The following is a 14,240-nucleotide window of genomic DNA, read 5'->3' on the forward strand; positions in this document are numbered from 1 at the left end:
CCTTTAGGTATCCTGATCCCAAGTCATTTAGGGCTTTATAGGTCATAACCAGCACCTTAAATTGGGCCTGGACTTCAATGGGAAGCCAGTGTAGCTGAATGAGGACCGGAGTTATGTGAGAATAATGACCAGTCCCTGACAGCATGCTGGCAGCATTATTTTGCACCATCTGAAGTATTCGAACCGTCTTCAAGGGCAGCCCCATGTAGAGTGTGTTACAATAGTTCAAGCGGGAGGCTACCAGTGCATGTGTCACCGTTGCTAGGCAGTTCTTGTCCAGGTAAGGACCAGTTGAAGGAAAGCGCTCCTTGCCACCACCATCACCTGGGCTTCCAAGGACAGTTCTGGGTCAAGGAGCACTCCTAAGCTGCGAACCCTGTCCTTTAGAGGGAGTACAACCCCATCCAGGACAGGGCCAAAGTCACTTACCCGAAAACCCAAACCACCCACTAACACGACCTCCGTCTTATCTGGACTGAGCTTCAGTTTACTGGCCCTCATCCAGCCCATTACCCGGTCAGGCACCAGTTCAGCACAGCCACTGTCTCACCTGGATTAGTTGAAAAAGAGAGGTAGAGCTGGGTGTCATCAGCATACTGGTGACTCCGCAGCCCAAACCTCCTGATGACCTCTCCCAACGGTTTTGTGTAGATGTTAAATAGCAAGGGAGACAAAATGGAACCCTGCGGCACTCCGTGGCAAAGTTGCCATGGTGCAGAGCCATAGTCCCCCAGCACCACCTTCTGGCATTGGAGGCTAGGTAGGAACGGAACCACTGCCAAGCAGAGCCTCCTACTCCTAACCCAGCCAGCCTAACCAGAAGGATACCATGGTCGATGGTATTGAAAGCCACTGAGAGGTCCAGAAGAACCAACAGGGATGCACTCCCCCTGTCCCTCTCCTTACACAGGCCATTGTACAGGGTGAACAAGACAGATTCAGTACCATAACCGGGTCTGAAGCCAGACTGAAATGGGTCCAGATAATCCATTTCGGACATTCTTTTCATCCAAATGGAAAGAAAAAACAAAGATTTTCAAAATGGTGGTACACTGAGGAATGGCAGAAAGAAACTAATGTCCACCATTTTAAAAAGGTACATGTGTGTCTTGTGGGATAAGCAATGTATCTTTTTCAAAGAATTTTAAAATGTCAGGTTCAAGGCAGAGAGGAAAGGCTTCAGATGATTCACTAGCGATTTGTTTATTTCCCATACAAAAAGATTCCAAAGAGCACATTTTCAGAGCTGTTTGAAAAGCAAACAGTGCTACAGACACCAAGACCACATTAGCTTGTCAGGCAGCCCTACCATTCCCAGATGTCAAGATGATAAAGCTATTACATTGATGTCTGACTCAATTTCCCTTCATTCTTTTTAGTCTAAATGTAGGGAGAGTATGATTGCATCCACTTTGCCTTGTAATTGCCAAACAGCAGCAATGATTGGTTCTCCTGATATGGTGCTGCTTTTTAATTAATAAAAACTGCAGTAAAATAAAATGAAATAAAGGCTGGATATTTACTGACGTTGATTCTTATGAAACATTAGGGCTAGCCTTGCATTATCCCAATCATTTAAAGCTTCATTTTAATAAATAAAGAAACTCCCACGATTTAAAGAAAACAGTTGCATACAGATAGTGAATCCATTTACAAGGCAATACTAATTGCTGTGTTCAAAGTGATAGATGTGAAAGGATGATTTGAAGCAAGGGAGTAGAAAGATTTAAAAAGGTAAGGAAGAAAATTACTTAGCCCAAAGGAGGGGAGGGGCTAAGATCAGATAGCACAAGGTGTGAGAAAAGGCAGGATGACGGAATGCTGACTCAATGACTTCCCGATTGTTTATTGACAAGCTTGGCAGAACAAAATGAGCCTATTGTAGCCCAGCGGGGGCAGGGCTGGATTGGGAAGAAGGGCCGGTGTTGGAGCAGCTCCGAGTAGGCAGGCTGAAAGATTGTAAACTCCCAGTACCCCAGCCAATTAGGGGAAAGGAGGAGGGAAGAAGCAACTGGGAGCAGGGTTTAAAAAGGGGAGGCGAGCATGTGCTCAGGTGAACAGAAAAATGGGAAGGAAACTATTCTTTTCTGTTCCCTTCATTGTCATAAAGTTTTAAAAAGAACTCCCTGCATGCTCTGGATATTTTTTCTCTTCCGATGGAAAGGAAAGAGTGATCATAACAAGAGTTCAAGTTTTAATGACACTGAACTGATGCAGACATACCAACCTCATGCTACATTATGACCAACATCTTTCTGAAAAATTACATTTTCATACATTGAATAATAATTGAATAGCTCTACCTCTCTTTCTCAACCAATCCAGGTGAAGCTGTGGCTGTATTGAACCAGTGCCTGGCTGAGGTAATGGGCTGGATGAGGGCCAATAACCTGAAGCTCAATCCAGACATGACAGAGGTCCTGTTGGTGGGTGGCTTGGGCTCTGGAGTAGGTGACTTGGACCTTGTCCTGAATGGGGTTGCACTCCCTCTAAAGGACAGGTCTCAGCTTGGGAGTGCTCCTAGACCCAGAGCTTTCTTTGGAAGCTCAAATGACTGCTGTGGCGAGGAATGCTTTCCTTCAGCTTCGGCTAATCCATCAGCTGCGTTCTTACCTGGAGGTCGACTGCCTAGCAACAGTGACACATGCATTGGTTACTTCCCGATTGGACTACTGTAATGTGCTCTACGTGGGGCTGCACTTGAAGACAGTCCAGATACTTCAGATGGTGCAAAACAGAGCAGCCAGGCTGCTGATGGGAACTGGGCGTTACTCTCACATAACCCCATTCCTCTACCAGCTTCACTGGCTCCCCATCGAAGTCCGGGCTCAATTCAAGGTGCTGGTTATCACCTACAAAGCCCTTAACAGCTTGGGACCTGGATACCTAAAGGAACGTCTGCTTCCTTATTTGCCCTCCTGCCCCTTGAGATCGGCAGCAGAGGCCCTCCTCCGGGAGCCCTCCGGGAGAGACATCAGGAGGCAAAGTACCCGGAGGAAGGCTTTCTCTGTGGTGGCGCCCAATCTATGGAATGCGCGCCCCAGATAGGTCTGTCTGACGCTGTCATTATTTCTTTTCGGCGCCAGGCTAAGACCTTTTTATTTAAAAAATATTTTAATAATGTTTAATATCTGTAGGTTTTAATTGTGCAGCCAGGGTGTTTCTGGATTTTAATTGTATTTTGTACTATGTTTATTTATTTGTGAAAGCCGTCCCGAGGCTATAAGCAATAGGATGGCATACAAAAACGCTAAATAAATAAATAAATAAATAACTACTAACAGCTACTTCAGATTACAAGCTAAATCCTTCTAACTAAAATGCTCACTTTCATTTCATGGAATCAATGCTTTTCAGAAGTCTTTCATAATAAACCACACATGCTTGATATAAAATATGTTGCAGTCTTATTTGTGATCTTTGACAGGGACTGTCATGCTAGCTCATGACTACAGGTTGAAAGAGAACAATATATCTTCAGATTTATTTATATGCAGCTTTACGAAATTATAAACAAATTATCAATATGATTTGTACACCAGAAACATTGTATTTTTATGAGTGTTATAATATTGTACTGATATTCACATTTGTGAGCTAGCATACATTACAATTAACAAACAGTAAGATTTAATGTGTCCCTTAGCAAAGAGCTGAAATCTGCTTATGAAAACCATCTGAGAACTACTTTTCAGTTTAAGGGTTATAACTTCTCCTAGCTAAATTTCTGGGGCTCACAGGTCTTAGGTGAGTGGGCCAAAGCAAAAATTGGGTGGTCTACCCTTCTCTCACATACATTCATACTACCATTCATTCACATATGATACAAGCTTAGAAGCAGAATGCTCTGTCCTTGCTTCACCAGCTCAATCACCTGAGTAGACCTATTCAACAGAAAGAAATGTGAAAATGGCTCCTCCTTTCCCATTGCTCAGTTGTTTCCTGAACATTGAGGCCTTGGCTGAGCAGGAAGAAGTTTCAAATAAGACAATGTTCTCTTGTAATAGAAGAACAAAACTATGGCCACTTGAGTCTTTTGGGCCTCACAAAGATTTTCTGGCAAATCACAAAGTTGCACAGGCCCAACAGCCCTACCTATTGCCGGCACATTACAAATCTGCATTTTGTGTTTCTTGGTGTGATATTGTGCTGGTGCTCTCATTTCATTGAAGTGAAGCAAATAGCAGGATTTGTGGGATGGGAAAGTGTGTTCCTGCAAGAGACTAAATATTCACCCTTCCCCATTTTCTGAAGCTTCTCGGTAAAGGACTACCAAATTCCGACAATGCCTAACTGGATTACCCGGCAACCTTTAACACTCAGAAAGCCATTTGGACCCGTTTCCCACACAAAAGAAAACACCAGGAGCTGCAAAACCCTTTTGACATCTAAAATGAAGATGACACTGCATATATCGTTTTTTACCTTAATGCTATGTATATCTTCATTATGATTTAGCTGCAGCTCTTGTTCAGTCACTAAACACTGTTATTTTTTAAAAACTGTTCAGTCACTAAAAACTAGTAGGACTCCTTCCATGTATTTTGAATAGGAGAACAGCTTCCTGAAGAGTCAAAGTCAGTGCTAAAGGGCTGCATGCATTAAACAGCAAACCCCATAAGTTCGTCAGCAGTAAAAGCAAATGAATCTACCCACATATCATTAAATGTTTGATAACGGGGCGGGGGGGGGGAGCTCAGTAAAGATATAGGTGTGTTTAGTGACTGATTAGCAGATAAACAGTCAAGTGCTGTGAATTGTGTAACATGAGAGCCTGCAGGAAGCCTGTTTAGCAGAGGAATGTAGTGATTTACTTAACTAGCTAGGGCTACTTTCTTGAGTGGAGCTCTGAGCAGATCAGCGGCTGTGCTGGCGTGTGTTTTGAGCGACGGAGCCGCAGCAGAGGGGTTCAAGAGCCACATGCGGCTCTGGAGCCGCGGGTTGCCGACCCCTGGTCTATGCAATGGATCAATGGAATACAATTTCTTCTGTCAATTTCTGGCCACATATGATCTATCAAAGCAAATGCATGCTCATTCAAAGGTTAAGATGTAGAGCTAAAAGAGACATTACTTGAAATCTATGTGTAGCAACTACATCTCTTTCCATAATTGCTCCTTTAAAGTAGATCCCTTGTACTGGGTTGCAAAGGATTTTTAAGATAGGAAGTGAAGTGGACTTGACCAGTGCCTTGAGAAGCCAGTGGAGTCCTGAATTAGCTTTGGTTCCCACTTCCTTTCCACAGTCAGAAAAAGGCAAAACTCTGCGAAGCTGGCTCAGGACTGGCTGAGCATGGAACCAGCTTCACACATAGCCCACTTCACTTCTCTGTACACCCCCCTTAATCAAGGAACACATAACGGTCACTTCTGCCACCTCTCTCAGCTTGGAGCTTCCCCATTCCTGGGATAAAATATTGCCCTATTGTAGATTTTAAAATAAGTCAAATAAAAATTACTTTCGCAATTGCTTAATCAAGCAACATCTAACCAATCCAGGAAGGTACTTTAAAGTGAATCAAATTTCAGTGATTCAGAGGGGTGATGTTCCAGGACACATATTTGTGCAAATGGAAATGAAAAGTTAATTTGGATTCTCTTTCCCCAGTAGTTACAGACTTGGGCTGCTTCTAGCACTAGTGGTGAAAATGCATTATACAGTTATTCTGTCTTTTCCATCTTAACGGATTTTTGTGGTATGAAACAAAGATGGAAGATGATATGGGAAAACATGGGGGAGTGAAAAATGGAGCCTGGACCACCACCTCTTAAAATCCCATGACTGAAATGGGGCAATAGCATAATAACAGCCTCTTCTGGAAGCACCTTCAGTAAAACTTAGTGCTCTGGAGGGGCCCACATTAACAGGCTGAATCTTGCCACTGGTTAGAAATACTGGCATGTAGTTCAAGCTTGTCCTCTGAGTTAATTTAGCGATGATAAGTTAATAATTTCATTTGTAAAAAAAAATCAGATGAGGCATTATCTGTATATATATCCCTTACAAAGTCCTTTTATTGTTTGGTGTTAGTGCCACCTAGTGGTTATGATGCAGGATCATTTCTTTCCCTCACTATTGTTTTCACCAACAATGGTATCTGGCTGGTTTACCCAAGATGGGAAACAGTTTAAACAGTTTTATATTTTCAAAAATAGAGGATCAATAACTGTCTGCAATTTTCCCAGGCAAAATTACCTGGAGAAAACAATCATACTGGGAAAAGTCAAAGGCAGAAGAAGAAAAGGAAGACCAAATAGCAGATTGGATTGACTCTATAAAGGAAGCCACTGCCTTGAATTTACAAGAGCTGAGCAAGGCTGTCATGGATAGGACAATTTGAAGAGTTTTCATACTTAGGGTTGCCATAAATCAGAGACTTCATGAAGGCACATAACAGGGATACTAAAGCTATCAATCACATTTTGAATGTCTGCAACCCTTCATCCTCCATATCATCTTAAGAACCTGGTCATGCTGATGTTGACTTCATTCAGACAACTCAATCCATAGTCAAGGGTTGAGCATAGGTTATCACTGAACTGTGGGTTGTTGAAATGTGGATTATCTTTTTGTCTCATCCCTGCTATGCTAATAAGCCATGGCTGTTAACCACAAACTCATGAAGAGAACCCATGGTTTGTTGGGCTGTGAACTGTGGGTTATTCACTATGGTTTTTTAACTTGGCTGGGTTCAGATAACACAACCCACAAAAGTGACCCATGGTTCAACAATAACCTACATTCAACCCTTGAGCATAGGTTATTGTGTTGTCTGAATCCAGTCATCTTGACTACATTTAGTCATTTTCCCCCAGTGCCCCATTCTTTCCACCAACCTGCTTTATTTGTAAAATTTACCTGTGGAAGAAGTCTGCAAATCTCAAAAGCTTGCATAATTTGTTTTGTTTTCTAATTGTCTTAATAAAGGCATTACAGTATATGGATTATTATTATTATTACTACATGGGTTATGCATCCATTATATGGATTTTGGAATAAAAGTTCTCTAGTCTAATAAAAGCATTACACTATATCGATTTTGGAATTTCTCTTACAAACAACACAGCTGCCTTTGTCATTTTATAAAGAAAATTGTGGGATACATTTTTGGCATATTCCCCATTAAAAAATGATCACACAAAAGCAATGGTTTTCAGTCCATGTAATTTACACAGGTGAAAAATTTCTTCTGTTGAGAGTTACTCATAAAATTCAAATCTCTCATCTTTTGGTAATGCTTACCCATAGACAAGTGGGCAATTACACTGTGAACCTAGGGGGAATTGTATAGGAATACATTCCACTATACTTAGTGGGACTTATTTCTGAGAAAATGTGCACATACTGAGTCTGTAGTTCTAGGAACACTTACTTGTGAATAAATATCATTGAAATAATTGGGGCTTCAGATCAAAATGCTTATGATTAAGTTGCACATTAGATCAGTAGCAATTACTTCATGAATAAACAAAAATTTGGACCCAAGTATTATTCCCTTAAAAAAATGTTGGGCAATTGTAGAGATCTTACTGTCCATCCACTTTAAACCTATGTTCCTCACACTACAAGCTGATACCCACTTTCCTGTGAGTAAGCCCCTCTGAACTCAGTGGGACTTACTTTCAAGTAGATATGTATAGGACTGCATTGTAAAAGCCCTTCATACAACACTTTGGCATTCACTCTCACATATTTTCTAAATAATAATAGTTCAATAAGTCTCTGTAGTTTGGCCATGCAGGGCTTTTTTTGTCATAGAACGCACCAGAACGGCTTTCCGGCACCTTTTTTTCAATGGATTTTACGAAGTGATTTTGAACGGAGTAGCAGATCAGCAGCAAACATCATTAACATAGTGCCTGCAGGCTGCTATGGTGTCCGCTATCTGATAGTGAGAGATAGCTACTTGGGACGCTGCTCCGCTGCTCGGCTTGGGATTGGTGTGTGTGCTTACTGCCGGCGGGGACGCGAGTTCCGGCACTTTTTTTTTTTTTTTTGTACAAAAAAAGCACTGTGGCCATGTATCCCTTTTTATACAGGTCCATCCTGTTTGAAGGCATCTTCTATTTGAGGACTGTCCAGTTCCAGTTTAAAGAGTGATAAGAATGGTTGCCATCAGCTGTTAGAAACTGAACAGCAGGCTGAAAATGCAGGCACGCAAGTTACTTGCTCATAGTCCTTCACACTACAGTGAAATGTATTTTAAGCTAAATGATAATATGCACATCTAACTTTGCATATGTAAAAACTATGCAGAGTGGTTTTTTTTTTTTTTGGCAATGCGCTTCCTTTTTTGGGGGGGGGTGCATTCTTATGTAGCAGCTCTCCGAAAAGTTGCAATTCGGAGCCCCACAGGAAGGGGAAATATACACATCTCGCAAACTTCAGGAATGGTTTCACCACCGGCTGTTGTTTTCCAACGGGGGTGAAAACCTGAGGTCTTGGAGGCTGTTGGAGGACTCCGACGTCCAGGTTTCCTCCCCACTGCCCTCTTGGCTAGGGATGACGGAGCTGGAGTCCACCTCATCTGGAGGGGGCCACGGCTCCTCACGCGTTTCCTAGGAACTGCCCCAGCCAGAAGTCCCCCACCTCCTCCTCGGGAAGGCTCGGCCGCCCGCAGCAGGGCGCTGCGTCCCCAACGGCCTCCCCGGCGAAAAGCGCGGCCTGATAGCGCCGCCCTCAGGACGGCCCCCTCGCTTTCCCGCCTCCCGTGACGCGCCGGACGCCGTTGCCAAGGCGGCCGGGGGAGCGGGCAAACCGAATCGCTCCGGCGGCAACTTCCGTGACGCCTCCGGGTTCCGCCTCGGCTCGCGCGGCGCCATGGCGTTCGCCTGCTTGGTGAGGGCAGGACTGGGCTGCTGGGCCCGCGCGAGCTCGGCCGGCTCGGCCAGAGGCCGTGGGGAGGGGGCGGCGTTTGGGCGGGGAGCGCTGGGCCCGGGGACTTGGCGGCCGGGCCCTGCGAGCTTTCCTCGTTCAGGCGCCTTCTGCGTTGTCCTTCGCAGACCGAGGCGGTCGGTAGCCAGGAAGGGGCGGGGGAGGGAGATGAAGAGAGACGCTTCATCGCGCTAGAAGTTAGCGCTCCTCTTCCTCACACCGGGTGTAAAATGGAGGTAGCGGGGGAGAAGGTGTTGCCGGGCGTGATGTCAAAAAGCCCCGCGGCCTAATAATCTTAAAATGGCACGGAGGGCTTAAGTGCTTGATGCAAAAAAGAACAGATGACACTTTGTGTAGAAATAGTCGTGTGCTGTTTTCCCCTTTTGCCACTAACAGCTGCAGGGATGTAATAGGTGAAGTGTTCTTTGCTGAATCCTTAAGTCTTTTGCTTTACCTGTTGAATTCCCGCCTGTCACGTCACTATTTACGGGGATGGGAGATGGGATGGACGCCTGCTGAAATTTCTCCTTATATACGACTGTAGAAAAGTAGGGTGCCCGGACTACCTTTGAATGTGCTTCCCCTATAAATGTTTGGTAGGGTGGCCTCTCTGAAACCAATGCAATCTGGAACAGCTCCATATATTTTATTTTTTTGAATTTTTTGGCACCCCCTAATCCAGATGGCTTGATGCTGAAGTAGAAAATTGTAGAAATAGATGCTGAAGTAGAAATTTCTTCACATCTCCAGTGGGTGGGTTTCCCCACAGGTAGCTGGTAGGAACAGAATGCTAGAGTATAAATGGACCCTTGGTCTGATCCAGCAGGATTTCTCTTGTGTGAGACTAAAAACTCAGGGAACAGTATCTCATAAAAGAAGTCATCTGTTTCCTGTGTGTTTTATAGGGGTGGTTGGCTTTCAGGGATTGAATGCACTGATAGTGATTCCTCATAACATCCTCCAGCCTGGCCACAGTGGGGAAGTTACTCTGTTGATGGCCTTGCTGGCTGGAGCTGATGGGAGCTGGTGCCCAAAACATCTGGAGAGCACTAGGCTGGGGAAGGCTGCTTAAGTGCTTAATGACACTGGCTTGAACCCAGACTTATCCTATTGGAGACAATGGAACTTAAGGTAGAAATTACTAAGTTGGCCTGTTGAGCTCAGTGGGTCAGCTCTAAGCACGACTATGTTTGTAAAGTGTAACACTTAGGGCACAGTCCAATTGAGAAAAATGAGAATCATCCACTGCAGAGTGGGAGGAGCAGCGGAGGCAACACATTTTTGCCCAGTGGCTGTTTTTGGCTGTCTAGCTAGGGCATTTCAGAGGGGGACGGGATGAGTCTGCAGAGGATACAGGATATATTTTTCTCCCACCAGAATGTCCCTACCATAGTACCCTCTTTCCTGGTCTCTGAGATCAAGTTCCTCACTTCATAGAGGCAGTTGGTTAGGTGCGGGTCAAGGGGTGAGGCATGGATTCCCAGCCCTGAGGTCAGAGCTCTGTTTCTGATCTCAGATCTGAGAATCCAAAATAACCCATGGGTTCCCAAATTAAGTATTGTATGAGTTCCCTATGGGCTCCCAGTCTAGGAGCGATAGGATTCCTCCTACCTATTAAATTTGTCTTTGAAATATCCTTTTAAGGCACAATCCTATGCAAATTTATATAGAAAAGGGCCTATAACTCCTGTTGTGTCCCAGCTAGCAAGCAATGAGGGATTCTGTGCAGGCAAGTGTGTGTGCTAACAGTGAGGGGACAGATCGTTCTGGCCTCCACTTAATTGCCTGCATGGAATGGAATCCCTTATTGTATGTATGTGTCCCAACTGCTTACGGGCAAAGCCGTATTAGCCTCTCTTTAGCTGAATCCCTTGAAGTGGCTTACAAAATGAAACACTAACACATCACAATAAAAATGAGATGTATTATGACAAGTGTGCATCATCCAAAGCCCAAGTATGCGTGTTGCTTCAGAAGTGTTTTACCCATACCAAGATTTAGTCCAACTTGATTTTTCCCCCTTTTATAGGAAGATCCAACATTGGAGAGGCATTTCAAAGGCCACCGAGATGCAGTAACTAGTGTGGATTTCAGTCTAAATAAAAAACAGCTAGGTAAGTTACTAACAGAGCATTATTCTCCTCAGTTCACTCTTTCATGTAAAAAACCTTTGGAAAGTTGTCTCTGAATAATTCAAAATATGTTACAATTTTAATTCCCTAAAGTAAGTGGTACACCTTTAAAAGCCCATGAACATACCCAGCTATATAAAGAGTGCTGCATGTACTCTTAACTAGAAGTCAAACCATATTTGGGCAATTTATGCCTATGGAGTATATGGTTTGGGCTTTTAGCTAGAGTACTTTAGTTGTTATTTTTGTTTGCTATCAAGTCATGTCTGCCTTATGGCAACCCATGAAAGAAAGCCCTGCAAAGCATCTTGTCCGTGACAGTCCTGCTCAGCTCTTCTAAATTCAAGGCTGTTGCTTCCTTTTCAGATTGAAATCTTCTCATATTTCATTTTTCTTTTCTTTTTCTGTCTTTGACTTTCCTTAGCATGATTATCTTCTCCTGTGATTCTTGTCTTCTCATGATGTGAGAAGTATGTCAGCCTCAGTTTTGTCATTTTTGCTTCTGAGGAAAGCTCCGGCTTGATTTGATCTGGGACCCACTTGTTTGTTTTTCTGTCAGTCTAGGATAGCAAAGCTATTTTCGAGCACCATATTTTGAATGCATCAGTTTTCTTCCTGTTGTACTTCCCCTAGTTTTAGTTAATACCTAAGAAGAATGCAGAAAATCTCCTGCATGGTCTTACAGAAGCACAGCCATGCTAGTTGGAAAATACTTGGAAATGTAGGACTTTCTTTCTGTTTAAACATGCATAGGATTGCATTCTAAAAAAACATAGCTACAAACAGTAGAGAATTTAGAGGATATCAACAGAAACATAACAAAAGAGTATTAGAATTAGACAAATCTGAAGGAAAGAAAGTGTTTTTACAAAAACATAAAACTAATGCTGTGATAAAAAGGCATTTGTACCAGCTCCCCGAAGAAAAGAAAAAAAAACAGTAATAGGTTTAGGCTGAGGAAAAGGGATTTTAAACTGAACATTGGGAAATACAAGTTTAGTTGTGGAGCAACTTGGATATTTATAATTCTTCCAATTTGCTTTGCTGTCTATTTTTAAGAAGGAACTCCAAAACCCCTGCTATTGCCAGGGGCTAAATTAGGATGTATGCTTGCTTTGAGTTCTGTGATTAGTGAATATTGTGTTCTTTCAAAAGGCTATTGATATTTCTGCTGACCATGTGTGTGATCTGTTTCCAGTGTAATTTTTAAAAGATGGTGAGCATCTTCTTTTATCTAATCTAGTTAGTGGGTCTATGGATTCGTGTTTGATGATTTGGAGTATGAAACCTCAGATGAGAGCCTATCGCTTTATGGGTCACAAGGATGCAGTAATGTGTGTTCATTTTTCACCATCTGGCCATCTGATTGCTTCTGGCTCTAGAGACAAAACAGTTCGCTTGTGGGTGCCTAGTGTGTAAGTATATACAGGTTCCCTCCCGTCTTATGTTGTGTATGTGGTTTCTTGGGATTTTTTAAAAAGCAAGTTCAATAAAGGTGAAGGTGGCAGCTTATTAACATCGGGGGCAGAAATTATTTTTCCTTGGAAGCAGTTATCACTGACATACTTTGCCTTTAAAAAAGGGCATAAAGCAGGAATATTTAAAAAGATAGCAAAGCCAAAACCTCTGTGTCACTTCAACTAGAGAAAAATTAGTTAGTGCAACTGTATGCATGATAGACATTGAAAGTTCCTATAGCTTCCAACATCCCTGCATTTGCCATGCTGGGTGGGGCATTCTGTAAGTTGTAGTACTTTTTTCTTGGGCTTAGGATAGTGCCCTGAGATGCTCTGTGTGTGTGTGTGTGTGTGTGTGTGTGTGTGAGAGAGAGAGAGAGAGAGCGAGAGCGAGAGCGAGAGCGAGAGCGAGCGAGCGCCTTTCACATAGGGAGTAGTCTTGCAAAACTAGTTTTTACTGGATTGATAGGGAACATGAGTTGAAGACCAGAACAATACTGACTAGTGGTAGTGGTCATATACTGTTGCAGTATTTCTTTCTTGCCTAAATAAGAAGGAACTATTAATTTATCATATCTCATGTTGAATCTTGGAATGACCTCATAGGGTACATTTCTGGGTGGGAACAATGATGGCTTGGGTGTTCAGTTTTTCAGGAATAGGCTCATGCTTGGAAATAATTCCTAGTTTGGCAGTTTTTAGTTTCATGTAAACAGTTGAGTTATACACAAGAACATAAAAAATATTTATAATGTATTGTGCAAGAAAATACTAAGGTGAAGTGTTATACAGATATAATTAAATGTAAATTTCTCACTGGATGTCCATAAAGCTTTTCTGGCTCTCAACTTGCCTCTCATGTTTATATGCCATTTTCCTTTTCACAGTATGACATTTAATGTGATGTACTTGCATGTTCTTTTTTGTACTGTTTTGACTTGCCTACTTCAAACATTCCTTGCGTAAGTTGTCTGAAGTTAGGAGCTGTTCCAGTAACTGAATTTAAGTAGAACAATTTCTTTCAGTACTGTGCTTCGCATATTGCATACAGTTAAGACTTCCCCTTAATGTAAATTTATATATTAGAAACCTGTAGGAAAAGTTCTATAAGCTGTTTGAAATTCAAGGTCTTGGTTTTCTTCATGCTTTCTTTTCTAAATGTAGCAAGGGCGAATCGACTGCATTCAAGGCTCATACAGCAACCGTCAGAAGTGTTCACTTTTCTAGTGATGGCCAATCACTGGTAACAGCATCTGATGACAAAACCATTAAAGTATGGGCTGTCCACAGGCAAAAATTCTTATTCTCACTTAATCAGCACATAAACTGGGTTCGCTGTGCTAAGTAAGTAAAACTGTTTGTCTGCATGACACTGTTGTGGAGAAATAGGGTTAAACTATACCGGGAAGTTCAGGTCTTTTGAGCACAACAGACTACCTGCCCACTTCCAATCCAACGATCCAAACTTGGCCAAGTCAGGTTCCTGCTGATGAACTTCTGTCTCTAAGATAGATTGTGGTTTATATATTAAAAAAAAAGCTAAGGAAATTTTTGCAAGTGATGCTATTTGTGCAATTTGCATAACTTTGCACAAGATAAATAAAAGTCTGCAAATTTTGTATATTGCAGTATTTTGCATGTTTCACTTGAATTGGCACCTGAAACGCATGTGGATGTGGTGTGATTTGTATAAAGTTGGTCAATCTTTTAAAAGGTTGCCTCAGGTTTTCTCCTAGGTAAAACAGTTAGATGGCTGATTTTGATTATCTAAGTGTTT

General features: G+C 42.5%; 1 protein-coding gene across 5 annotated transcripts in view; it reads left to right on the plus strand.

Annotated features, from left to right (window-relative positions):
* The first annotated feature begins 8,736 nt into the window (after positions 1–8,736).
* POC1A (POC1 centriolar protein A) overlaps positions 8,737–14,240 on the plus strand; it is a 50,043-nt gene continuing 44,539 nt past the window's right edge. For all 5 annotated transcript variants that reach the window (XR_006416699.1, XR_006416698.1, XR_006416700.1 and 2 more), the window contains exons 1-4: positions 8,737–8,838; positions 10,904–10,988; positions 12,250–12,421; positions 13,628–13,807. Coding sequence is in view for 2 of the 5 variants with exons in the window: in XM_044451309.1 (XP_044307244.1) it covers positions 8,821–8,838; positions 10,904–10,988; positions 12,250–12,421; positions 13,628–13,807 (455 nt within the window). In the remaining 3 variants the exon portion in view is untranslated. The remainder of the gene's footprint in view (positions 8,839–10,903; positions 10,989–12,249; positions 12,422–13,627; positions 13,808–14,240) is intronic.

Source organism: Varanus komodoensis, unplaced genomic scaffold (genome assembly GCF_004798865.1).
Source record: "Varanus komodoensis strain SLA01 unplaced genomic scaffold, ASM479886v1 scaffold6_2, whole genome shotgun sequence".
NCBI classification, from domain to species: domain Eukaryota; kingdom Metazoa; phylum Chordata; class Lepidosauria; order Squamata; family Varanidae; genus Varanus; species Varanus komodoensis.